The following is a 25,741-nucleotide window of genomic DNA, read 5'->3' on the forward strand; positions in this document are numbered from 1 at the left end:
CAAACAGGGACATCCGAACTGTCAAGCCTGCACCTGCCTGACGGGCCAAGAGGAAAACGGATCCAGTCATCTTAGTGCAGGGTTGTGGGGGTCAGGGGGATTCTGTGACACAAGAGGGTCACCCAGGACATGGGCACAAATCCTTGAGCTACTGGTCGTGGTTTCTGAATGTGTCTTATATTTCACAGTGAAATGGTTAAGAAACTACGGGGAAAGGATGAGTGAATAAAACACATTCTCTAAATACCAATACGAAAGGCCTTCGGGGCTCTCGGGAAGTAGAATCAAAATCCAGCATGTAATCTGCTCTCCTTACACAGTGAAGCAAGAATTGAGAATCTATGTTCACGCTTCACTAGATGCTACGTGGGCACAAAACACAGAAGCAGTGAACCCTAAAGAGGGCGTGGGGCACTGGCGGGGACAGGGTAACGAGGCTTCACGCAACCTTGGCGTCGCTTCGGTTTTTGAGCGCGTAACACGTTGCGTCTTTTGAAAGAGGAAACTAGGAAAAGCTCAGCCTGCAGCTGGGGATGGCGTGGCCTCCTGTGGCAGAGCTCACCCTCGCCCAGTCAAGGCTCGGAGCCCCCAGGGTGGCATCCCGCCGGGGAACGCAGCCACCTGCGCCGAGCCTCACCAGCACCCCTCACCAGGGCCGCTGCACACCTGCTGTCTTCCTCTACCTGGAGCTCCCACCCAGAGCCCCTCGCACCCCCCTCAGTCACCGCTGTCGTCCCTGGCCCGGCAACACCTGAATCTGGGGCTGCCTGCCAGGCGGGCGGGTCTCATGGGCCCAGCCTGCGCTCCTACAGAAGCCCTGGGGAACCTCCACGACACCCCTCCCTAGATCCTGCAGGGGGACGCAACAGAAGGTAGAGGGGCTGTGGGCTGGGAGATGGGGGAACTGCCCTCCTGGGACCCCCGGGTCTGATGGTTTGTCCCCTCCCAGCCAGGTCAGGGGAACTCATCACCTGCCCCACGAATTCCCAGCATGCTGTTCCTTTTTCTCCTCACCCGCCCCAGCATCTGGACCTGGCCACCCCCACAGCACCGGACGCCGGCCACACCCCCTCCCTGAGATGTGATGGAGGGGCCCTACTATCTGGGGCGCTTCTGTCCCGTGCATGACCCCAGGGCTACCTAGCCCAGGCACCCTTCAGTGAGCCCCGGGTGCTCCCAGCGACCTGTGGCTCAGGCCCCAGTGGCATCTCACACCCATCCATGGAATCCTGGAACCAGTGTGTCACCTCATGCTGTGCCCACACTTCCTCTGACCACCTGACCCCATGTGCACTTGTCATGAGCCCCCCATCCCCGCCCACATAGCTCGACCTTTCCCTTCTTCTCCCAAACACACTTCCAGCCCCAAACACACTCCAGCCCCAAACACACTACACTATTGTTATGTCGTGACTTTACTAGAAGCCACAAGAGATGGCGGGAGGTGGTTCTGCCACCCCAAACAGAGCCCTGGCCCCGCCCAGCCCACCCCGGGCCCCACAGGGGTGGTGACTGGAGGCTGTCCTATGCTGTCGGGCGAGGCTGGACCCTTCTGGGAAGGGGGAGGGGCACTGAGGGGTGCAGAGCCCACGAGGTCTCCAGCGTCCTCACTCCTGCCGGGCCTCCAAGTGGTCCAGCACCAGCGCTGCCTGGGTCTTGGCTTCCTGCAGGAGGCTGGAGATGTGCTGGCGGGTCTGCCAGACAAAGGCCAGGTGTCACCCTGCACCCGCAGCCCGTCCCCGCCAGCCCACAGTCCCTGCCACCTCTCTGCGCCCTCTGGCCATGCTCCTTGGCCCATCCTCTCTGGGGTGGTCCCGAGCCCCCCACCTGGGGACCCCCAATTCCTCTCATGTCTCTCTTGAGATGTAAAGACTGCCAGGCCCAGGACCCCACCCTCCTGTTTTTCCCACTTTAGCCACCACTGCAGAGGGTAAGGCTGTGTCCCCGCACCCATCCTTCAGTCCACAGCCACGTGGGCATGTGGTGGCCAGCGACTTCCCTCAGAGGCCAAGCTCAGCCCCTGAAAAGGCCTTCGTCCCGAGCTGGAAGGTCACTTTCTAAAGATTATTGCAAAATCACAGAGACAGACGAGTGGTGTCAGGGGCTATGGGCTGAGGAAAAGGGGTCTTACAAGGGGGGGGGGGCCTCCCTTTGGAGTGATGAGAATGTTCTGGAACTTGATAGAGGTGGTGGTCACACATGTGCAGAATGCGCTGAGTTGCACACTTTAAAATGGTGAACAGTATATTCCTCAAATTGACCTCAACAGCGATCACAACGAAATTTTCACAGAGGCTGAAGCTAAGATCGCATCGTAGGTTGGTGACCGTTCTTTGAGATTGCGTGCGCCAGTGCTATGGTGCCGACCGTGGGGACCCCAGCCTGGGCGGCCCCACCAAGCAGGTGAGTGTGGAAGGCGGCTCAGGATGGCCCCATAGAGGGCATGGGGGCTCCCACCGAGCAGCCCCCCAGCCTCCCCCAGCTGATGCGGCCTGGCCACCTGCCACCACAGAAACCCCAGAGAGGACAACGGCCACCACAGGAGGCCAGAGGAACATCTCCACAGGTGGACACTTCCCCCAGGCCCGCATCTTGGAACCACAGCCCTGAGGGCAACCTCCAGGTCCCGCCACGGGGCCCAGCCCCCACGCCCTCCCGCTCACCTGCTCCTTAAACGCGCTGTCGGTGACATCCTTCAGGTTGATGAGCACGTTGAAATATGCCCCAAACACGCCTGTCTCCAGGGCTTTGGCCGCCACCTGCAACAGGCACCAGGCATGGGGCCGGCGGTCCGTGACCCTGCAGATGGCAGGCCCGCTCTACCCACTCTGCTACACGGGGCCACGACTGGGGGCTCTCACGCCCCATCAGTAAAGATGGCAAACTGAGCGCCCCGGGGGTCCCCGTGAGACACAGGGTTGGCCTGTCTGAGGAGGCTATGGGGCTCCACGCACAGCAGGGGGGGCTCTGGCCTGGCCCCTCCAGAAACAGATGACAACCACAGCCGGAGAGGAGAAAATGAGGTCCCCTCGGCGCCTGGGTGGCTCAGTCGGTTAAGCATCCGACTTCGGCTCGGGTCACGATCTCACGGTTCGTGAGTTCGAGCCCCGCATCGGGCTCTGTGCTGACAGCTCGGGGCCTGGAGCCCGCTTCTGATTCTGCATCTACCTCCCCTCAGCTCCTCCCCTGCTCACACTCTGTCTCTCTCTCAAAATAAATAAAGATTTAAAAATTTTTTCTAAAAAGAAAGAAAATGAGGCCCCCTCGGGTCTGAGCAAGGCGTGGCCTGCTGGCCTGCCAGCTTCAGGCTCTGACTATGGCCGGCGCTCCTGAGTCCCATCCCTGCTTCCCATCTGCCGGCCACCAGGGGAGAGCAGGTCAGAGCACGGCCTGGGGATGAATCCAGAACCCAGAACCGCCGAGCCACTTGTGCCCAGATGGCCTATGGCTGCCCCTCAGGGGAGGAAGAGAGGCTTCTCCAAGGCCCCAGGACCACTGAAAACAGGTGTCTCTCTTGTAGAGACCCCACACACTGGAGCTCAGGACAGACTGTGGAAATCACAGAGCCCATTCTGATGCTCCCACACCCTGAGACTTCCACGCACCGGCAGGGCACAGGGTGACCTGTGCATATCTGCGAGGGGGCTTAGGCATTTTCCAGAATAGCAGCCGTGAGAAGGAGGGAAGGGGAGAGGATGAGGCAGGGTAGGAGATGGGGTCCCCAGGATGGTCTGTGGGCTATGGTCAGGGGTGGACTCTGGAGATACATTAGACTTTCAGCCCCTCTGCCATGCAGGCTTAAATAAAATCCTTACTTCCCACTTTTAAAACAGGACGAACCAATGTGCTCTGCGGGCTAAGACCAGCCAGGGCCCCATGGGAAGTGCTCCTGCCTGGGGCCTGGCTCAGTAAGTACCCAACGACCCTCCCTGCTGCTCCCCTACAATGGGAGGCTGAGTCCCAAGCACCTGCAGGTCGGACAGGCAGGCCAGGTTTCCACACTGTGCCAGCTCCTGCAGCGCAGGCCACAGCAAGGCCACCTTCTCTGCTAGCGCCAGGGGCACGGCCACCGCCTGCCTCAGCCCCTCCTGCAGGGCAGCCGCACGCCTAAAACCAAGGGGGTCCATGGTGAGAGCCCAGGGGCCGCCCGGACCCCACCCACAGCACCCCGCCAGCACACAGAACCAGGGTGGGGCCAACAGGGAAGTCATTCCCCAATCACAACACAGCCCCAGCGGGTGGATTAAATGTCTCCGAGATCAAGGCACCTGGGTGTTCATGGCCTGGGGCGGCACTGCCCCACGACTCACCTGTCCCTGTCCTCAGGTGTGTCCTTGGGCAGCTTCGTTGCCTCCTGCCAGAACAGAACACACAAGCGAGTGGGGTGAGCAGTGGCCGTAGCCTGGGGCCACACGGAGAGTCTGGGCAGGTCAAGGGGCAGTGTCCACACCAGCACCCCCAGGGCTGGCATTTCTGCAGGCATGGATGCACTGGGAGCACTTCTGCCAGGTTCCAGACACTCAGGGATTGGGGACGCCCTCAGGGACCAGGTGTCCCCTCACACAGCATGGACTCCAGTCACTGCTTGTGCGTTAACACAGGCAACTGGGAGCACCTGGGGGGTTCAGTAGGTTAAGTGTCCAACTTCAGCTCAGGTCATGATCTCGTGGTTCTTGGGTTCAAGTCCCGCATCGGGCTCTGTGCTGACAGGTCAGAGCCTGGAGCCTGCTTCGGATTCTGTCTCCCTCTCTCTCTGCCCCTCCCCTACTGGCGCTCTGTCTCTGTCTCTCAAAAATAAATAAACATTAAAAAATTAAAAATAAAATTTAAAAAAAACACAGGCAACTGTACCACTCGAGTCTAGACCTCACGGGTGTGTCCCCCACCGGTACTGGCTCGGGCCCTCCTCCGGGACTGACCATGCTCACCCTACGCCGGTGACTACGTCAGCTCCCCATCTGTGCACCCCCGTCTGCCCAAGCCTCTCCCTCACACACCGAAATCCCACCCTGCCCACTGCAAGGGCCCAGGGCCTGAGGGCTTTGCCAGGTGGGGAATGTGCCTGTTGAAGATTTGGATAAATCTCCACCCAAAAGTCGACGCTTGTGTCAGCAGGCCTGATGGCAAGTGAGCCCTGGCCCCGCCCAGAACCCACCAAGTCACTGCCCCAGCATCTCCTGAGTCTCCCGGGGCTGCCTCCCCCCAGTCTCCACAGCAGTCCTCACACACGTGGGGCACTGACCCCGGCTGTCACCGTGAGGCCGCCAGGCTGGGTGCTCCGAGTCTCCACTGGGCCAATCGGGGCTGATGTCACTGAAGCCTGTCCTTCACGCGGTCACATCTGTGTCCAGGCGAGGACGCCACCCACTTGGAGTTAGGCTTACTGTGAACTTTGTTTAACCCCACCTGAAAATTACTTGTGCATTTGGCACAAGACAAGAATGTCCCTTTTTTTTTCCAGAACTCCACCTGCTTCCAGGGAGCGTGGCACACTGCTCTCGCTCTCGCGTGTGTGACTTCCGACGGTGCGCTCTCTAAATCACACACTCTTGCTGATTATCCTTCTTTTCTTCCCTGCCTTCTGATTAGATTTTCATTTTTCTACCTCCCTCCCGTTGTTTTCTATTCATTCACCTTATTTCTAATCGCTGGTGGTTAGCCCTAAATGTTTGTATCTATATTTAAACTGATGCTTCTCCCTAACTGCCTCTCAGAGCACAGGAGTCTGGGAAGAACCAGGAAGAAGCCCAGCAAGCACGGCCAGGAGGCCCTGTGAACCGTGACAGGAAAGAACAAACGGCAGACTCCAAGCTCAGGGACGAAAACCCATGCAGCCTACAAAGCTCCCGGTCAGGAACCAGCACGAGCACCGCTGGAAGCAAACGGCCAGTGGCAAACCACAGAGCGAGTCCCGAGTGTGCAAGAAGGTCCTAGCCAGCGGGAAAGTGCCTTTCCTCTCCAGAAGGGACACAACACCGCCGTGAGAAATACAAGAAACGCTCCTTGCCACACACATTGAGCAGCACACGCCAGGGCCGCTCCAGGAGACAAACCACGGGGTGACTACAAGTCCGACGGCGGGGGTCCCGGGGAGGAGCCCTCAGACCCCTCAGGCAGAGCCCCATCCGTGCAGCCCCGCAAGGGCCACCTGGCAGCGTCCTTCAAAGAAGCGCACCCACCTTGGGCAGCAAGTCCTTCTGCGAATCATTCCCACAGGCTGCCCACCGCCCCCAGTGACGGACACCAGAGGTGTCCACAGCAACCGCCCGGGTGCCGACTAAAGGGCCTAAATCCCCCAGTGGGGCTGGCCAACCGCGCTGTGACCCAGACGTCTGCAGGATACAGACGGTCCCCAACTTACAAGGGTTCGGCTTAGGATATTCGGCTGTCAGCGGTGCCAAAGGATGTGCGTTCAGTAAACACGGTGCCTGGAGTTTCCACACGCCGTGTCACCCCGGGGCTGGGCGGCCATGCGGTCCCCACACACCGACGACCGTTCTGGGCCCACACGGTCTGCCTGTCACTTCAGTACGGTATTCGGTCAACTACTCGAGACGTCCACCCTCCTTGTAAAACAGGCTGTGGGCCAGGCGGCTGTACCCGTCCCCAGGCTAACGGAAGTGTTCTGAGCACGTGTAAGGCAGACCAGCTAAGTGTGATGTGCGTAAGTTACATGCAACAAATGCATTTTCGCCTTACACTGTTTCCAATCTATGATGGGCTTATTGGATGTAACCCCCTGGGAGGTTGGGGAAGATCTGTGCTGGCAGCGAGGGGTGTGGTCTCTATGTGCCAGTATAGAAAGATCTGACAGAACACCAAGTTAGAAATGCAAGAGGCAAACTAAGAACACGTATGATGCCATTTGTGTAAGAAAGGAGAGAAAAAGAAAAGCTGCATCTATGAGAATATAGATAACCATCCCAGGACACATGCCCTAGAACTTGCACCTGTTTAGGGCGTGTGGGCAAGGGGAGACAGGGCATCGGGTCTTCTCATCTGCTACTCTCCTGCCCTTGTGAATTCTGAACCCCCTGAAGCTTTTACCTACTTTCAAAAGCAAACAAATGAAATTTAAACATAAAAACACAAATGGGAAAAGGAGATCTGTCTCTACACCTCCCTCCCAGAGGACATGAACTTGAGTTCCAGATGGTGACTCAGATGAGACTCTGATTCTTCCCTGTCTGCATACAGCCTTCACTCTGGGGGTGCACGGCGTGCCCTGGAGGTCACCAGCGGTCATCAGAGTGCGGGCCCGCCTGCTCCCCAGACTGCCCTTCACCCCAGCTCTGCCCACGAGGTGGCTCTGGGGCGGCTGGCAGCTGCGAGCTCATGCCTCTCCCGGGACCTTCCACCAGGAACTGCTCTCAGACACAGACACACAGCCAGGCTTTGGTCCTGGACTCCTCCGTCCTCTGCCCTGGGTTCTGAGCCCCTTCTCTGTCGCCCACCACCCGGCACACCAGCTGCCTCTTGCCCGTGAGCGAGCGGGTTCTGATCTGACCCGCCAGCTCCCCCTGTGGTTCTCTTTCTACCTTGTGGCTGAAACATCTTCTCCAGTCTCTCTTGGACCATCGGTCACCGGCTCTTCTAGGATTTCCACTGCCCACCCGCCCTGTTTGACACCTTCCTGCAGAGTCTGCGGGTCTGGGTGCCAACCCGACTGTAGAACTCAGGGGCAGCTGGGAGGCAGGTGCTGAGCCTGGACTGAACTTCCCACCCCACCCCGACGCCGCCGTGGATGTGAGCGTGGGGTCACGCCTGCGTCAAACCCACAGAGCCCCTGAAGCAGCCTTTCACGCTCAAGGTGGGGGCTCCAACCTCCCCTGGTGCCCAGACACCGGAGCCTGCAACAGCCCCTCCCCCTCCTGCAAGTTCTCTGTGACCCCGCAGGAGTTTTCTCTCCCCACCGCGCCCCCCATCATGAGCTGACCCCCTCTCTGAGCACTCACCAGGTAGGCCTGGAAGGCCCGGGCGTCTGCGTCCACCAGCGCGGTCAGCTCAGCAGAGGCCGCGTGGAAGGGCGGGATCAGGCGCCGCATGGTGGCATCCAGGTGTTCAAACTGGCGCCGCCCATAGGTCATCAGGCCGGCCATGGAGGCCAGCGCGGCACCCTAGGCGAGGCATGAGCCACGCGTGAGACTCGGGACCCCAGGCCAGGCGCCCTGGGCCCTGTCCTCGTCCCTCACCCCGGGCCCTGTCCTCGTCCCTCGCCCCTTGCCTCGCACTCACCATGGCTGCACTGGCCGCTGCCACCGAGCCACCCCCCGGGGCCGCGGAGCGGGCGCCCACCTCACGGACGAAGGCACACAGAGACTTGCTCACCAGGCTCTGCTCAGGCCCACTGTTGGGGACCAGGTACCTGTGGGGAAGGGTCGGCTCAGCAAAGCTCAGAGAGGGGAGGGAAGAGCTAGGGGCAGGGACAGGGGATGTGTCCTCCGTCACGCAGGGCCAGGGATGGGGGATGGGGCTTTTGGGGATAGGGGAATGGAAGACAGGATCCAGGGTCACTACTTCCAGGCTGTGAGGGCAGGGCTGGCTCAGACCCTGATCCCTGACCCCAGGCCCCTCCCACACACCCCCTCACCAACACAGGGGAGGGGACACAGTCCCAGTTTGCAGAGTGGCCATGCCCACGCAGAAGCCCTCGTGAGGACACAGTGGGACCCTGTTGGGACCTCACTGTGTCCCCTCAACCAGCCTCTGGCCTCATGGCTGGCACGGGCACCCTGGCATTTGCCGATGATGAGTGGCCAAGTGGAAGGCTCTGGAAGGACTGAGGCAGGTGTCTGCGGGGGTGAGGGCTGTGCTCACTCGATGATCCTCTCCTTAGGGTTGAAAGGGGATAGAGAGTCCAGGCCCAGCCGGTTCACCACCTGGAAAAAGGGCTGGTGATGAGGACCCACCTCAGCCCCCCACACATGTGACAGGCTACTTAATAATGGGGCCCCACCTGAGTCCGCGATGGCATCCTTGCTCCCATCTGCCTCTGGGGGTGCCTCTGGGGGGGGGGGGCAGGCAGAGCTGGCTGCCTGCCCGCTTGCAGGAGCTTGCTTACCACGGGCTCCTGGGAGAGCCCCCAGCCCAGAGCAGGGCCCACAGACCTCCTGACACACCCGCCCACACTTCTTATCCCACAGGGAAACTGAGGCTCAGAGAGAGGAAGCCCCTCATTCTAAGCCACATGCGTCCCACAGAAAATGCCACACATGAGCCCATCACTGAAAGGGGCCAACAAAACTGTCCCTTTCGGGAAGATTTTAATTTTTTGGGTGTCACACACGGTGTCCTCACAACTTTTAAAGCCCAGGAGCTTCCTGACTCACCTACACATAAGACTTGTTTTGTGAGGAAAAATAGATTTTACCTGAATTCAAAATAAAATTGGAATAATCTCCATTTAAGATCAGAATTCTTTTCACCAAAAAATATTCAAAAGACCTTATGGTGTATATGCCAGTGGCACATCCCAGTGCGTTCTTGAGCCAATGAGGCTGATACTTTCTACAAAACTTTCTTTTTTTTTTTTATCTTTCTTTTAAATATGAAATTTATTGTCAAATTGGTTTCCATACAACATCCAGTGCTCATCTCAACAGATGCCCTCCTCAGTACCCATCACCCACCCTCCCTTCCCTCCCACCCCCCATCAACCCTCAGTTTGTTCTCAGTTTTTAAGGGTCTCTTATGCTTTGGCTCCCTCCCTCTCTAACCTTTTTTTTCCCTTCCCCTCCCCCATGGACTTCTGTTAAGTTTCTCAGGATCCACATAAGAGTGAAAACACATGGTATCTGTCTTTCTCTGCATGACTTATTTCACTTAGCATCACACTCTCCAGTTCCATCCACGTTGCTACAAAGGGCCATATTTCTTTCTTTCTCATTGCCACGTAGTATTTCATTGTGTATATAAACCACGACTTCTTTATCCATTTGTCAGTTGATGGACATTTAGGCTCTTTCCATAATTTGGCTATTGTTGAAAGTGCTGCTATAAACATTGGGGTACAAGTGCCCCTATGCATCAGCACTCCTGTATCCTTTGCCAAAACTTTCCACAAAACTAGAAAGTGAGAAATGCTTGAGAGAAACAAGCTAGCAAGGGGGGGGGAGGAGGTCTCCCCGAGGACATGGAAATGGGTAAGAGGGACTCGAGGGGCATCTGGAGGGGTCAGTTGGCTGAGCGTCCAACTTCGGCTCACGTCATGATCTCTCAGCTTGTGAGTTCGAGCCCCGCATCGGGCTCTGTACTGTCAGAGTGGAGGCTGCTTTGGAGCCTCCGTCTCCCTCTCTCTCTGCCCATCCCCCATTAGCAATAGCCACCCCCCCTTAAAATAAATAAACACCAAAAAAAGAAGGAGTGCCTCTTGGGAGCCCGCCAGACAGTCCTCAACAAGCAATAAGGCAAAGCTCTCCTGGCACACAAGACCTCAGAAAGACAAACAGAACTTTAAAAAGGAATTCACATACCTGGCTAAGTGGGCAGAAAGTAAAGGAGCTCATTCAAGGCCAGAGATGACCAGAAAGGGAACCAGGCAGGCCTGCTGGCCCTGAAGCTGGGTGCCCCAGGGACATCTGAGAGCCTCCGGAAGCCGCTCATGAGCAAGGCAGGTGTCAAGTCCTGAGGAGTGGGGGTCAGACTGGAGGCCCCTGAAAGGGGACATCTCCAGGGATGAGCGGGGTTGGGGAGAAGTCCACTGAGGATGTCATCGGGATACTTTTCACACTCTGCCTTCCCTCTGGGGATGCAGGAAGATACCTTCATGGGAATTCTAACCACAGGCCTCCCTGGTGGGGATGTGGGCGACGGTTCACAAAGAACTCTCTACATGTGGGGTCCCAAAGCTCCAAGCAAAAGACTGAATCTGGGGGGCCCTGTGTGATCATGTCCCCGAGAACTTATGTAGGCAAATCTGGGCTTTAACCCAGGTGTCCAAGAATTACCACAGATAAAGTTGCAAAGAACATGCACTCGTAATCAAAAATCACAAAACACACAAAGCAAGTCACTGTGAGAAAGTCCGCTGATATGGCAATGTGCAAATCAGACCTTCAAAGACTGCAGATATTAGAGCTTTCAGATAAAGAATAAAAAATAATGTGTTAAAAGATACAGGAGAGCATCGAACACATTGATAAGGAATAAATAAATGTGGGAGAGGTGAAAGCATTTTCTTACAGAAAAAGGGTAAAATTAGAAAACCATTACTGGCTGCTAAAACCTATGGCTGGAATTTTAAGAGGAACAGGGTACTTACATATCCTTAAAGTACGTCCCACAGCGTGCTCACCACAATAGGAAAAACGGAAACATTGCAGCAGATAACGGCACCTTGACCCCAGGACCCCAGGCCACAGGGAGATGATGGGCGCCTGACCCGGCACTCTGAGGACAGCACATCACATCTGCACTGCTCCCGCCGCCAGCATACAGCCACGGCAGTCATGAGACGTGGTACGAAACAGCTCCCTGTACTTTCAAAGTATGTCAAGGTCAATGAAGGGCAAGAGCACAAGGAACGGTTCTGGATTAAAGGCAATAAATGACTGTCATCCGGATTGCTCCATGGGTGGGAGCAGAAAGCACTATAATAGGAATGATGGGGACATCGGTGTCGTGCGATGATGGTCTGCAGACTAGATACTACAATTGTATTAATGTTCAATTCCTGATTTTCCTCATTGTACTGAGGTTGTGTCAGAGAACGTCCTTGTTCTTAAGAAATAAAACCTGAAAACATTCTAGGTAAAACAGTAGTCTTTAACCTACTCTCAGGTGGTCCAAAAAAACACAACACGACTATGTGTGAATACAGAGAGAGAATAATAAAGCAAAGAGGGCAGATGCGAAATACCGGTGAAGTTGGAGTATGTAAGGGAGGCCCTTGTGTCGTTCCCACATCTTTCCTGTGAGCAGGGAATTATATCGACATAAAAATACACAAAATTTGTAACAGACCTGGCCATAAACTGTACCTTAGAGGCTAGGTTCGAGAAAACCACAGTGAACACAAAGGGAAAGAAGTAGAAATAAAGTCAAGAAAAGACAGAAATATGCCACTGCAATGTGACTGGCATCCTGAAAGTAAAAGAACAAAATAACAGGATCAAAAGTATAACAGAGGAAAATATTCCTAAAACTAAGCAAGAATGGAATCTGTAAATCACAAGGAACATTAATCCAGAGAAGAAAATGATGTAGAATAATTGACCAAGATGTGTACGGCTTATTGAACTTTGAGGACAGAGAAGGAGTTCTGCAGGCATCACGGACAAAAACACGTCCCTGGAGATTGGGGAGATAACCAGGCAGTCTGAGACCTCCCCACGGGACATATAATTCCAGAAGATTGTAAAGATAGGTTTGCAATATTCTCAGGGAAAACAAGTGACTTGGGATTTTGGCTTTCCAACTGTCTTGCAAGAAAAAATTCACAGAAAGACACTGTCAAGCATGCCAGATCCCATAAGGAAAAGCACCATGAGTCTCGGTTTACAAAATCTGCTTGTGAGGGGTCAGGGACGGGGGAAATCTCCTTGATTGTGAGATCCAGGCAACAAACAACAAACAGATAAGTAAGAAGAGAGATGACCTCATCTATGAATAGAGTGAAGGTTAAATATCTGTGGCTATTTAATACACGTGGACCAGTTACAGAAGGTACATGTTATAGATTTGACAATGTAAAAATAGCAACATAACAATTTAGAGCACAGATGACCAGTTGCACAAGTGCACTAATATTCTTGTCTTTCTTCACCAAACAAACATCAACAAACACTGTCTAACATTCATAAAGAGAGAAAGGATTAAGCATATTATTTAAACTTAATAATTTAACAACCTAGAACTAATAAATGAATTCAACAAGGAAGCAGGGTACAAAGTCAACAAAGAAAAGTCAGTTGCATTTCTATACACTAACAATGAGTGATCTTGAAAAGAAATTGCAAAAACGATTCCATTTACAATAGCATCAAAAAGAATAAAATAAGTAGGAATTAATTAACTTAACCAAGGAGGTAAAGGACTTGTACAAAAAAACTACAAAACATTGCTAAAAGATATTAAAGAAAGCATAAATAAATGGAAAGCCCCTGTTCATGGATGGGAACACTTCCTATTGTTAAGATGCCCGTACTCCCCAAAGCAATGCACAGAATCAGTGCAGTCCTTATCAGAACCCTAATGGTGTTTTTTGCAGACACAAAAACCCCATCCTGGGTTATGATGGCTGCATAACATTATGATGTACTTAATATCACCAACTGTACACTTAAAGATGGTTAAGATGCCAATTGTACGTTACGAGTACTTTACTACAAAAGAAAAAGTTGAGGGGCGCCTGGGTGGCTCCTTCAGTTAAGCATCTGATTCTTCATTTCGGCTCAGGTCATGATCTCACAGTTCGTGAGTTCAAGTCTCAAGTCGGACCCTGTGCCGACAGCGTGGAGCCTGCTTGAGATTCTCTCTCCCTCTCTCTCAAAATAAATAAATAAACTTAAAAAAAAAGAAAAGAAAAATTGAAAAAAGTTTAACCACCAGAAGAACTCCCACCTCCCACTAAAAACTACTATAACTCAAAAAATTCAGGAAACAGACAAGAAAGAAAAGATGTGACTAGAAGCTAAGTAAGTTTATTTTCTCACCTCCATAGCAGGCTGTCAGTGTAGTGACAGAAACTGACAAATCAAATTATATATTTGAAAATTTGGATAACATTTTTAAACCGATAAATCAAAACCAGAAGTATATTAAGTTATAAAGGTAATCACCAGAATACCTACAAAATAGACTCTTCCATAAAACTGGAAGCAACCACATCCAACACTCCCACATGCCTGAAAATGGGGCAAGAGTCCAGACATATTTGCTGAATCAGGAAATGCAAAGAGATAAACTCAACTACGAAAAGACAAAGACTTTCAGAGTGTGTCAGAGCACTCGTGCTCATTGTGGAGAAATTCAAGTAAAGGTATCACTTGGGACAATGGCACCAGCTTCTAAATAACCTGGTGATGTTCGTGGGTGCATCCCGGAGTGCTGTGGGCACAGGGCTGACGCGGAAGTGAGGGCTCCCACCTTCGCCAGAGCGAGGCGCCCCCAGGACAGACACCAGAAGGGGCGGGGGGGAAGTGATGTGCATCCTCTCTGAGGAATTTTTACAAGACCGAATGTCTTCTCGGTCACAAAGAAAACTTCTGCGGTTTCTTTTCCCCAAAATGATAACAGCATGATCTCATCTAAGCCCAGACACTAAAACAGCAGAAGAGGAGGAGCGGGGCCCTGCCTCGCAGACAGGGCTCCAGGCCCGGGTGCAGGTGCTTCCAGCACCCAGGCCTGCTCTGAGAGCATCAAGCTCGCTCCCATCCCCCCACCAGCCCCTCACTCGGGAGCGCAGCCTACCAGCCTGATGCGGTGCTCCTCCTCCAGGATGAAGAGATTCTCCTTCTTGCAGTAGAAGGCAGCGGCATCCAGAAGGGCCTTCAGAGGCACCAAGCCCACCAGCTGTGAGCCCACCACCGGAAGGCTCAGCTCCTGCAGAGGTCCAGCAGGGTCGACGCTCAGAGGAGCCAGACCCGAGACGTCCCGGGACCTGCCCCGCTCAGCTGGAGGGACGTCACCCCAGCCACCCGGGGACGCCCACCCCGCTCACCTGGAGGGGCTCTCGTGGCCAGCAGGGGATGCCCGCTCTGCTCACCTGGAGAGACTTCACCCCAGCCAGCGGAGGACACCTGACCCACTCACCTAGAGGGGCCCCCACGGCCAGCAGGGGACACACGTCCTGCTCACCTGGGCCTCTCTGCAGGTCTCCTCATAGACCGTATGCAGTGCTGTGACCTCAAAGTCCAGGAGGTTTGTGGACACTTGGGCCAGGTTCTTCTCATCCAAGTACCAGCCAATGCCCTGAACCTTTTTCAGGCGTCCTGGCTACAAAGAAAAGACTTTCCCAGCACAGGCCCTGCCTGTCCTCCTCTGGAACCTGCGCTGAAAGCCACTTGTACCTGCACTCCCTGCTGGTTGGAGGGCTCCCTCCCTCCACTGATACCATGGCTTACAAACTGTGTAGTGTGGACTGTGTGTGAGGACTGTGGTGAGGACTGCGTGGGGAGGACTGTGTGGTGTGGACCATGTGGTGAGAACTGTGTGGTGTGGACCGCGTGGGGAGGACCGTGTGGTGTGGACCGCGTGGGGAGAACCGTGTGGTGAGGCCTGCGTGGGGAGGACCGTGTGGTGTGGACTGTGTGGCGAGGACCGTGTGGTGAGAACTGTGTGGTGAGGACCGTGTGCTGAGAACTGTGTGGTGAGGACTGTGTGTTGCGGACCGTGTGCTGAGAACTGTGTGGTGAGGACCATGTGGTGAGGACTGTGAGTGTGGACCGTATGGTGAGAACTGTGTGGTGAGGATTGTGTGGTGAGGACTGTGGGGTGAGGACCGTGTGGTGTGGACCATGCGGTGTGGACTGTGTGGTGTGGACCGTGTGGCGAGGACCGTGTGGTGAGAACTGTGTGGTGAGGACCGTGTGCTGAGAACTGTGTGGTGAGGACCGTGTGGTGTGGACCGTGTGGCGAGGACCGTGTGGTGAGGACTGTGGGGTGAGGACCGTGTGGTGTGGACCGTGCGGTGTGGACTGTGTGGTGTGGACCGTGTGGCGAGGACCGTGTGGTGAGAACTGTGTGTTGCGGACCGTGTGCTGAGAACTGTGTGGTGAGGACTGTGTGCTGAGAACTGTGTGGTGAGGACCATGTGGTGAGGACTGTGGGTGTGGACCGTATGGTGAGAACTGTGTGGTGAGGATTGTGTGGTGAGGACCGTGTGGTGTGGACCGTGTGGCGAGGACCGTGTGGCGAGGACCGTGTGGTGAGAACTGTGTGGTGAGGACCGTGTGGTGTGGACCGTGTGGCGAGGACCGTGTGGTGAGGACTGTGGGGTGAGGACCGTGTGGTGTGGACCGTGCGGTGTGGACCGTGCGGTGTGGACTGTGTGGTGTGGACCGTGTGGTGTGGACTGTGGTGAGGACCGTGTGGTGTGGACCGTGTGGTGAGGACTGTGTGGTGAGAACTGTGTGTTGCGGACCGTGTGCTGAGAACTGTGTGGTGAGGACTGTGTGGTGAGAACTGTGTGGTGAGGACCATGTGGTGAGGACTGTGGGTGTGGACCGTATGGTGAGAACTGTGTGGTGAGGATTGTGTGGTGAGGACCGTGTGGTGTGGACTGTGTGGCGAGGACTGTGTGGCGAGGACCGTGTGGTGAGAACTGTGTGGTGAGGACGGTGTGGTGTGGACCGTGTGGCGAGGACCGTGTGGTGAGGACTGTGGGGTGAGGACCGTGTGGTGTGGACCGTGCGGTGTGGACTGTGTGGTGTGGACCGTGTGGCGAGGACCGTGTGGTGAGAACTGTGTGTTGCGGACCGTGTGCTGAGAACTGTGTGGTGAGGACTGTGTGCTGAGAACTGTGTGGTGAGGACCATGTGGTGAGGACTGTGGGTGTGGACCGTATGGTGAGGATTGTGTGGTGAGGACTGTGGGGTGAGGACCGTGTGGTGTGGACCGTGCGGTGTGGACCGTGCGGTGTGGACTGTGTGGTGTGGACCGTGTGGTGTGGACTGTGGTGAAGACCGTGTGGTGTGGACCGTGTGGTGAGGACTGTGTGGTGAGAATTGTGTGGTGTGGACTGTGTCGTGAGGACTGTGTGGTGTGGACTGTGTGGCGAGGACCGTGTGGTGAGAACTGTGTGGTGAGGACCGTGTGGTGAGAACTGTGTGGTGAGGACCATGTGGTGAGGACTGTGGGTGTGGACCGTATGGTGAGAACTGTGTGGTGAGGATTGTGTGGTGAGGACTGTGGGGTGAGGACCGTGTGGTGTGGACCGTGCGGTGTGGACTGTGTGGTGTGGACCGTGTGGCGAGGACCGTGTGGTGAGAACTGTGTGTTGTGGACCGTGTGCTGAGAACTGTGTGGTGAGGACTGTGTGCTGAGAACTGTGTGGTGAGGACCATGTGGTGAGGACTGTGGGTGTGGACCGTATGGTGAGGATTGTGTGGTGAGGACTGTGGGGTGAGGACCGTGTGGTGTGGACCGTGTGGTGTGGACCGTGCGGTGTGGACTGTGTGGTGTGGACCGTGTGGTGTGGACTGTGGTGAGGACCGTGTGGTGTGGACCGTGTGGTGAGGACTGTGTGGTGAGAATTGTGTGGTGTGGACTGTGTCGTGAGGAGTGTGTGGTGTGGACTGTGTGGTGAGGACCGTGTGGTGAGAACTGTGTGGTGAGGACCATGTGGTGAGGACTGTGGGTGTGGACCGTATGGTGAGAACTTGTGGTGAGGATTGTGTGGTGAGGACTGTGGGGTGAGGACCGTGTGGTGTGGACCGTGCGGTGTGGACTGTGTGGTGTGGACCGTGTGGCGAGGACCGTGTGGTGAGAACTGTGTGTTGCGGACCGTGTGCTGAGAACTGTGTGGTGAGGACTGTGTGCTGAGAACTGTGTGGTGAGGACCATGTGGTGAGGACTGTGGGTGTGGACCGTATGGTGAGAACTGTGTGGTGAGGATTGTGTGGTGAGGACCGTGTGGTGTGGACCGTGTGGCGAGGACCGTGTGGCGAGGACCGTGTGGTGAGAACTGTGTGGTGAGGACCGTGTGGTGTGGACCGTGTGGCGAGGACCGTGTGGTGAGGACTGTGGGGTGAGGACCGTGTGGTGTGGACCGTGCGGTGTGGACCGTGCGGTGTGGACTGTGTGGTGTGGACCGTGTGGTGTGGACTGTGGTGAGGACCGTGTGGTGTGGACCGTGTGGTGAGGACTGTGTGGTGAGAACTGTGTGTTGCGGACCGTGTGCTGAGAACTGTGTGGTGAGGACTGTGTGGTGAGAACTGTGTGGTGAGGACCATGTGGTGAGGACTGTGGGTGTGGACCGTATGGTGAGAACTGTGTGGTGAGGATTGTGTGGTGAGGACCGTGTGGTGTGGACTGTGTGGCGAGGACTGTGTGGCGAGGACCGTGTGGTGAGAACTGTGTGGTGAGGACGGTGTGGTGTGGACCGTGTGGCGAGGACCGTGTGGTGAGGACTGTGGGGTGAGGACCGTGTGGTGTGGACCGTGCGGTGTGGACTGTGTGGTGTGGACCGTGTGGCGAGGACCGTGTGGTGAGAACTGTGTGTTGCGGACCGTGTGCTGAGAACTGTGTGGTGAGGACTGTGTGCTGAGAACTGTGTGGTGAGGACCATGTGGTGAGGACTGTGGGTGTGGACCGTATGGTGAGGATTGTGTGGTGAGGACTGTGGGGTGAGGACCGTGTGGTGTGGACCGTGCGGTGTGGACCGTGCGGTGTGGACTGTGTGGTGTGGACCGTGTGGTGTGGACTGTGGTGAAGACCGTGTGGTGTGGACCGTGTGGTGAGGACTGTGTGGTGAGAATTGTGTGGTGTGGACTGTGTCGTGAGGACTGTGTGGTGTGGACTGTGTGGCGAGGACCGTGTGGTGAGAACTGTGTGGTGAGGACCGTGTGGTGAGAACTGTGTGGTGAGGACCATGTGGTGAGGACTGTGGGTGTGGACCGTATGGTGAGAACTGTGTGGTGAGGATTGTGTGGTGAGGACTGTGGGGTGAGGACCGTGTGGTGTGGACCGTGCGGTGTGGACTGTGTGGTGTGGACCGTGTGGCGAGGACCGTGTGGTGAGAACTGTGTGTTGCGGACCGTGTGCTGAGAACTGTGTGGTGAGGACTGTGTGCTGAGAACTGTGTGGTGAGGACCATGTGGTGAGGACTGTGGGTGTGGACCGTATGGTGAGGATTGTGTGGTGAGGACTGTGGGGTGAGGACCGTGTGGTGTGGACCGTGCGGTGTGGACCGTGCGGTGTGGACTGTGTGGTGTGGACCGTGTGGTGTGGACTGTGGTGAGGACCGTGTGGTGTGGACCGTGTGGTGAGGACTGTGTGGTGAGAATTGTGTGGTGTGGACTGTGTCGTGAGGAGTGTGTGGTGTGGACTGTGTGGTGAGGACCGTGTGGTGAGAACTGTGTGGTGAGGACTGTGTGTTGCGGACCGTGTGCTGAGAACTGTGTGGTGAGGACCGTGTGGTGAGAACTGTGTGGTGAGGACTGTGGGTGTGGACCGCATGGGGAGAACCGTGTGGTGAGGACTGCGTGGGGAGGACCGTGTGGTGTGGACTGTGTGGCGAGGACCGTGTGGTGAGAACTGTGTGGTGAGGACCGTGTGGTGAGAACTGTGTGGTGAGGACCGTGTGCTGAGAACTGTGTGGTGAGGACCATGTGGTGAGGACTGTGGGTGTGGACCGTATGGTGAGAACTGTGTGGTGAGGATTGTGTGGTGAGGACTGTGGGGTGAGGACCGTGTGGTGTGGACCGTGCGGTGTGGACTGTGTGGTGTGGACCGTGTGGCGAGGACCGTGTGGTGAGAACTGTGTGTTGCGGACCGTGTGCTGAGAACTGTGTGGTGAGGACTGTGTGCTGAGAACTGTGTGGTGAGGACCATGTGGTGAGGACTGTGGGTGTGGACCGTATGGTGAGAACTGTGTGGTGAGGATTGTGTGGTGAGGACTGTGGGGTGAGGACCGTGTGGTATGGACCGTGCGGTGTGGACTGTGTGGTGTGGACCGTGTGGTGTGGACTGTGGTGAGGACCGTGTGGTGTGGACCGTGTGGTGAGGACTGTGTGGTGAGAATTGTGTGGTGTGGACTGTGTCGTGAGGACTGTGTGGTGTGGACTGTGTGGTGTGGACCGTGTGGTGTGGACTGTGGTGAGGACCGTGTGGTGTGGACCGTGTGGTGAGGACTGTGTTGTGTGGACCGTGTGGTGAGAACTGTGTTTGAGGTCCCTACCACGTCCTGGGGACCTGCCTGGGGTCACCCCCACCCAACCCCTAACTCCTGTGTTTAGTCCCTTCCTGCCATCCCACCCTCACCCCAGAGACTGGCTCTCTGCTCCTCACTTCTTGGGGTGGCTCAGTCCACCTAAGAAGGACCTTTGACGTCTGAATTCAGCAGGAGCAAAAAGAAGGATTTGGGGTTTGCTGTGTGTGTTGTGCTTCCGTACTGCGTCTGCGGGCTGGGAAGCTGGGCTCCTGGGGCCTCGGCTGTCTGGCAGGACCCAGGTCTCTGGAGGTTGGGGGCTGACAAGCAAGCAGGATGTCATCCTCCACCTCCTTCACCAAGGGTCTCTGTGTCTGTGTGTCCAACTCACACTTTCTGCTAGATCAAAGCTCAAACTAGGAGACAGTTGCTGTGGCAGACATTGTGGGTCAGGACACCCGGGACACCTGGAGGTATGCAGGGACACCTGGAATTACCTGGTGCACCTGGGGGTAGCTGGGGCACCTGCAGTATCTGGGACGTACCTATGGATCTTGAAGGCATGTGGGGGTACCTGGGAGTACCTGGGACACCTAGAGGCCTGTGGGGGCACCTGGGGCTCAGAAGCGTCTCTTTTCCTACTAGAAATGCTGCAATATTTTAACAATAGCTACACCCCTGACTGATTCCATGGAAATGTCTTTTAAGGCAAGTGTTCCCCAACTTCAAACACTGGAACCTCCGCCTGCCCCGTCCCACTTGTTGGGGACACCAAGGCTGGGCTGTCAGCAGGTCCATGCCACGGCACCACCCTACCCTGGCTCTCTCCCAGGAGCCCCTCAGGATTCCCCGGGGACGGTGCTGGGCCTCTGTGGGGACAGCAGGCTGCTCACCTTGTCCTTCCCGCGCCCTTGCTCCCGGAGGTTGAGGGCGATGCGGTGGGCCTGCTCCTTGGTGCTGAGCAGGTTGATGTTGAACGCAATGAGGAACTTCCGTGCCCCTGTGACAGTGGCTCCCCAGCTGGGGACGAAGGAGCTGGGACCGAAGTCAGGCACCCACTCGGCCTGCTTGAGCTGTGGGAAGACTCTGCCTAGGCTGCGGTGTCCCCCACGGGAGGGGCGCCCGCCAGGGTCGAGGAAGGGGAAGGAGGAGGGGACTCATCCCTGCCCACCCCGGAGAGGAGACACGCACCTTCTCAGGGAGGGCCTCATACTCCCCGGCCCGGATGGCTGGCAGGGTCCGACGACCGGCTGTCTGCGCCGCCTCCCCATAGAGGTACACTGTGAGGGAGACTGGCTGGTCAGGCTCCCAGCCAGGGGCAGCCCAGAACCCCCACTTCCAGAGGAGAAATGAGGTGGGCCGCTCCTGCCAGCCTCAGCCCGGAAGACCAACCTCCCTCGGTTCCCATCTCTTTGTGCCTCATGGGTGTGAGTGCTCACTGATGGACACTCAGTTTGGGCCAAGACCCCTCCCCTGCTGCTCCCCACTGCACAGATGTTCCCCCAAAAAAACCATCACAGAGATTATAAGAGAAGTAGATGTGCGGGATGGACGTTCACGTTTCTTTCTAAAATGTATTTTCATTGTACCATAAATATGACCACAAAGTAAGAATCATAAGGAAAGGAAAACAAAAGTCACCACAAACTCCCAAGATCCACACCACAACTGTGACAGCATGGAGCGCACTGGCCCATATCTGCATGGGGTTGGAGTTGGGGCCCTGCGCTGCTGCGTCCATCTGCCCATGGGACAAGGTCTGCAGACCTGTGCTGGGCCTGCACTCTGTTTCCGACTCATCTACACTTGTTCCAGGTTAATTTCTTGTTTTGTTTTGTTTTTCCTCTAGAGTTCTATTTCTATTCTTGTATTCAGAATAACCGTATCCGTTACCTCCTGTGTTTTACTTCAACTGCACTATACTTGGAATGTAGGTGTACCTGGAAAAGTCAGAGTACATCAAAGCAACAAGAGTTTTGAAAATTACAACTAATGTTTCAGACGAAATCCACCCAGGTTTGCATGTTCTTCATCTTTACATTAAAAGGAGGAAAAAAGCCGGGGTTCTTGGGTGGCTCAGTCAGTTGAGCGTCTGACTTCAGCTCAGGTCATGCTCTCACTGCGAGTTTCAGCCCTGCGTCAGGCTGTGCACTGACAGCGCGGAGCCTGCTTGGGATTCTCTCTTCCTCTCTCTCTGCCCCTCCCCTGCTTGCTCTCTCTCTCTCTCTCTCTCTCTCTCTCTCTCAAAATAAATACATAAATAAACTTTAAAAAAGATGGAAAAAAGCCATCCTAGCCATGCTTCACAATTTTTTAATTTTAACATTTATTTATTTTTGAGAGAGAGATACAGAGAGAGCACAAGGAGGTGAGGAGCACAGACAGAGAGGGAGACACAGAATCCGAACCAGGCTCCAGGCTCTGCACTGTCAGCACAGAGCCCGATACAGGCCTGGAACCCACGAACTGTGAGATCATGACCTGAGCTGATGGTGGATGCTCAACCCACTGAGCCACCCAGGCGCCCCAGCCATGCTTCACATTTAATCAGATTCTTCTATATCAATGCATAAAAGGTTTGGAACAAGTCGTTCTTGACGAGAAATAGTTCATATTAGAAAAAATTAGAATAAGAGCTAACGTTTGATTTTCTAGGTTCAGAATGTCTGAGAAAGCATTTTCAACTACAAAAGTTTATTTAACAAAAAAGTTCAATATGAAAATGTGCGATCTGATTTTTACATTGTAGGAAAACAGGTGCCATAGAGAGGGGGTGTGTGGAAGCCGCTGGTTTCTTCCCTTGAGCACACCCACTGTTTATGCTTGTGCCAAGGCTCCTAACACAATGACATGACTTTCTGGAATTATCGCCATTCTAATGTCATTCTGTCGCCCACTAGTTGCCATCTCCACACATTCATCTATCACGAGATTCATGAAGGGATCGACCCCCCCACAGTTTCCTTGGGAGTGTCTGCCACCGTTTAATTTCAATAATAATTTCTTGTCCATAAATTTTTCCAGCCCGGTGGGGGGAGCTTTGCTCATGGCATCTACTTGGTGAGCTCAGACATGCCACTCAAAGACTTGGGTGAGTTCCCCAAAGTGAGACGATTCTATTAGCAAGCCCGGACTGGACTTCACAAACAGCTAAGCAGTGTCCGCTGCTGGGCAGCACATGAGGGCCACTGGCTCCCTGACCCCAGGTGCACTTGGTCATGGTTTCTATTTGTGTTTATCTCATTATGGAAGAAGCAGGACATTTCCCTGTAGGTCAGTTTGCAGATTTTTTTGTGTTAAACTGCATTTTTAAGGAGCTAAGGGCAGAGAACCATGAGGGTACTGAAGTGCAGTGAGGGACCAGCAGGGGGAACCCCAGACATGAGCACTCACCCGGCACACCCAGTTCCTCCGCCAGTCGCTGGCCAAAGGCCTGGGCACAGAGCACACACTCATCCATGGTGACGCCCCTCACCGGGATGAAGGGGCACACGTCCAGGGCTCCCATCCGAGGGTGCTCCCCTGCAGACAGACGGGGGCTGAGGAAGGGGAGGCCAGGGGTGGGTGGCTCCTGGACCCCGCACTTTCTGCCCCCAACCTGCCCTCCATCCACACACCCAGCTGGTCACGCTGCCCCACGGGGAAGCAGCATCTTTGCATAAACCCCTCCCTCTCCTAAAAGCCACAAAGGTCACTGCCCGAGGCTGCCAGGCTGAGCATTCAGAGTCCTGCCTGGCTGGTCTTGCCGCCCAGCCCTCCCCACCACCACCCGGCCCTGGGCAGCTAGCAGAGCGTCCTTTTCAAAACCAGAACCCCCACTGTGGGTCAGACAAGCTGTGGTCAGCAGCCCCCCAAGATGATGAGCCCCCTCACCCGCCACGTTCCCCCCCCCACCCAGGGAGCTCCTGGCTTTGAGATAAGCTTTCTAACTTTACCAGTTGGGATCACTTGTGGATTCCCTTCACGTGGGGCCTCACCTCCCCCCACTGTGAGTGGCCAGAGACCCTGCCCTTTTGACCAGCTCCCTGTGTCCACCAACCTTTGACCATGCCTGCCACAGTAAATGTGTTTGCTTTTGCAGGCTGTTGACAGGCCGGTTTCCGAGTCTTTGCCTCCCTGCCCCCCAAGGCCCCTAGGCCTGAACAGAATGCCACAGTCTCACTGCCACTCATGCACAGGGAACCCCCAAAACATGGGTGGAGGTGTCACGGACCTTTGCCCGGCACAACACATTCTGTGTCCCGGGGGTCCCCCAAGGGTAAGCTCACAGGCCATTCGGCCCCTATGCCCTGAGCCAAACCCTGTGGGTGAGGACAGACAGCCTGGTGCTCTGGCCCCTCACCTTTGTGCTGGCTCATGTCGATGAGCCGGAAGGCAGCCCGCGCAGCATTGAGGGCCCCCTCCACCACGTCTTTGGGTTGCCCTACAAAGGTGTAGACAGTACGGTTGGTGGAGGGGCCCGCGTCCACATCTAGCAGCACACAGCCCGGGGTCTGCGCCACGGCTCGGGAGATGGCGTCGATCACCTGGGGATGAAAGGCCGACACTGTGCCTCAGTTTCCCCACTTGGAAGAGAGAACAGGAGCTTCAGAGGTGGGCATGCCTTTCCTGCCACCCCAACCACCACCCAAACATGGGCCTAAGGAGCTGGTGCTGAGCATTTGGGAATTCCTCAAAGAGTACAACCCAGAGAGGCCTACCACCGAGCTATGGTTGCCAAGAAGGGGGCAACAGGCGGCACCCTCCAAGAGAAACCAAGGCAGGAATCAGAATCTGGATGGAGGGCTTGCTGGGGCTCCCAGAAGGTGACCTATAGGCCAAGGTCACAGAGGTCAGGGCCCTAGCTTCCCCACGCAGCCCCTAGTGGGAGCATTTGCACTAGGGGAGGGCCATGAACGGCCCAGAACCTTCTGAGGCAGCAGGACAGCCCAGTGGTTGGGAGCAGGGGCTCAGGGCCTAAATTGTTCCATGGCCCTCAGTGGCCTGCACCAACTCTCTGTGCCTCAGTTTCCTCGTGGCTGACATGGGGATAATGTCAGAGCCCACCTGATAAGGTTTGGAGACCTTCCAACTTCCCTGTGACCCAGACCCAGGTCCAGGACCCCTGCCTGACTGCCCATCCCACAGTCTCCTCCTCACCCGTCAGCCACTTCTCAGTCCCAGTGCTCATGGGACCCATCCCTGCAGGGCTGACAAGAAGTGGTTCTGTTTTGGGAACCAAGCACACCCCTTTCTCCTTGCCCCGGGCCACTTGCTTAGCCCCCCGGCACCTCACCTCCTGCTTGTTCCCCTCGGAGAAGTTGGGAACACATTCCACCAGCTGGGACATGGTCTGGGCCTCGATCCCGGTACTCCTTTCACAGGGCAGACCGAGGGAAGGAGGGACGGTGCTCTGCAGTGCCTGGCGGGGCCTTTATCCACCTGGCGGGGCCCTCCCATGGGGGCCGGGCTGCTTATTAACCACAGGCTGTGGTCCCTGTGCAAACGCAGAGCGGCTGGGAAGGGAGCAGGACCCCTGTGAGCCAGACAATGGAAGGGGAGGGATCCCCATACCCAGCCAAGAGCAGGACCTCAGCAGGGGTGGGGAGTAAATCCTCTCCAGGCAGTGGACTCAGGCCAGTCCAGGCTCCAATCCCTGAGCGCTCCTGAGGACTGTCTGTGTGGCCCTCCACGTGACCCTCCACGCGACCCTCCATTTGATCCTCTAAGCGACCTTTTGCGTGACCCTCCATGTGGCCCTCCAGGTGACCTACTGAGCCCCGATTTCTTCATGTCAACTCGTGAGCCTCAGGCAGCAAGCAGATGAGAGGGATCGTGTGTGAGGCGCCACCAGTGGATGAGGCTCTTGGTGGAGGGCAGCTCGGCCTGGCCAGGCAGGAGAAGGGCAGGGAGAGATCGAGTGTGTGCACGTGTGTGGATGCCCTTGGGGAGCAA

The 25,741-nt window shown here is 55.8% G+C and overlaps 2 protein-coding genes across 5 annotated transcripts; both read right to left on the bottom strand.

The window, feature by feature from the left end:
• Window positions 1–331: 331 nt before the first annotated feature.
• Window positions 332–25,321, bottom strand: FTCD (formimidoyltransferase cyclodeaminase). Of its 4 annotated transcripts, XM_058732295.1 has the most exons (15): window positions 25,083–25,208; window positions 24,508–24,617; window positions 24,150–24,333; window positions 23,201–23,329; window positions 20,999–21,087; window positions 20,701–20,880; window positions 14,797–14,934; window positions 14,410–14,541; window positions 8,818–8,879; window positions 8,236–8,365; window positions 7,956–8,117; window positions 4,311–4,354; window positions 3,969–4,107; window positions 2,664–2,759; window positions 332–1,694 (listed from the first exon to the last, which is right to left on the bottom strand). In XM_058732295.1, the coding sequence occupies exons 3-15, from the start codon at window positions 24,163–24,165 to the stop codon at window positions 1,608–1,610; spliced, it is 1,404 nt and encodes a 467-aa protein (XP_058588278.1). In that variant the 5' UTR covers window positions 24,166–24,333; window positions 24,508–24,617; window positions 25,083–25,208; the 3' UTR covers window positions 332–1,607. The 4 variants fall into 4 exon arrangements, with proteins under 4 accessions (XP_058588278.1, XP_058588280.1, XP_058588277.1 ...); XM_058732297.1 differs by lacking the exon at window positions 24,508–24,617 and having other exon boundaries at window positions 332–1,674; window positions 25,083–25,321; XM_058732294.1 differs by lacking the exon at window positions 24,508–24,617 and having other exon boundaries at window positions 25,083–25,311.
• On the bottom strand, window positions 22,028–23,194 carry LOC131512981 (small nuclear ribonucleoprotein G-like). The gene has a single exon (XM_058732298.1). It carries the CDS (start codon window positions 22,853–22,855, stop codon window positions 22,625–22,627), a length of 231 nt encoding a protein of 76 aa, XP_058588281.1. The 5' UTR covers window positions 22,856–23,194; the 3' UTR covers window positions 22,028–22,624.
• Window positions 25,322–25,741: the final 420 nt, after the last annotated feature.

Source organism: Neofelis nebulosa, chromosome 5, assembly GCF_028018385.1.
Source record: "Neofelis nebulosa isolate mNeoNeb1 chromosome 5, mNeoNeb1.pri, whole genome shotgun sequence".
NCBI classification, from domain to species: Eukaryota; Metazoa; Chordata; class Mammalia; order Carnivora; family Felidae; genus Neofelis; species Neofelis nebulosa.

Excerpts from the sequence above, each read along its gene's own strand:
- LOC131512981 (XM_058732298.1), bottom strand. The coding sequence starts at position 22,855 with ATGAGCAAAGCTCCCCCCACCGGGCTGGAAAAATTTATGGACAAGAAA.
- FTCD (XM_058732297.1), bottom strand. The coding sequence starts at position 25,136 with ATGTCCCAGCTGGTGGAATGTGTTCCCAACTTCTCCGAGGGGAACAAG. Across the intron at positions 4,355-7,955 it reads GGGCCTTCCAGGCCTACCTG|GAGGCAACGAAGCTGCCCAA; the intron begins GTGAGTGCTCAG and ends CTGTTCTGGCAG. Across the intron at positions 1,675-2,663 it reads ACAGCGCGTTTAAGGAGCAG|CCTCCTGCAGGAAGCCAAGA; the intron begins GTGAGCGGGAGG and ends GCACATCTCCAG.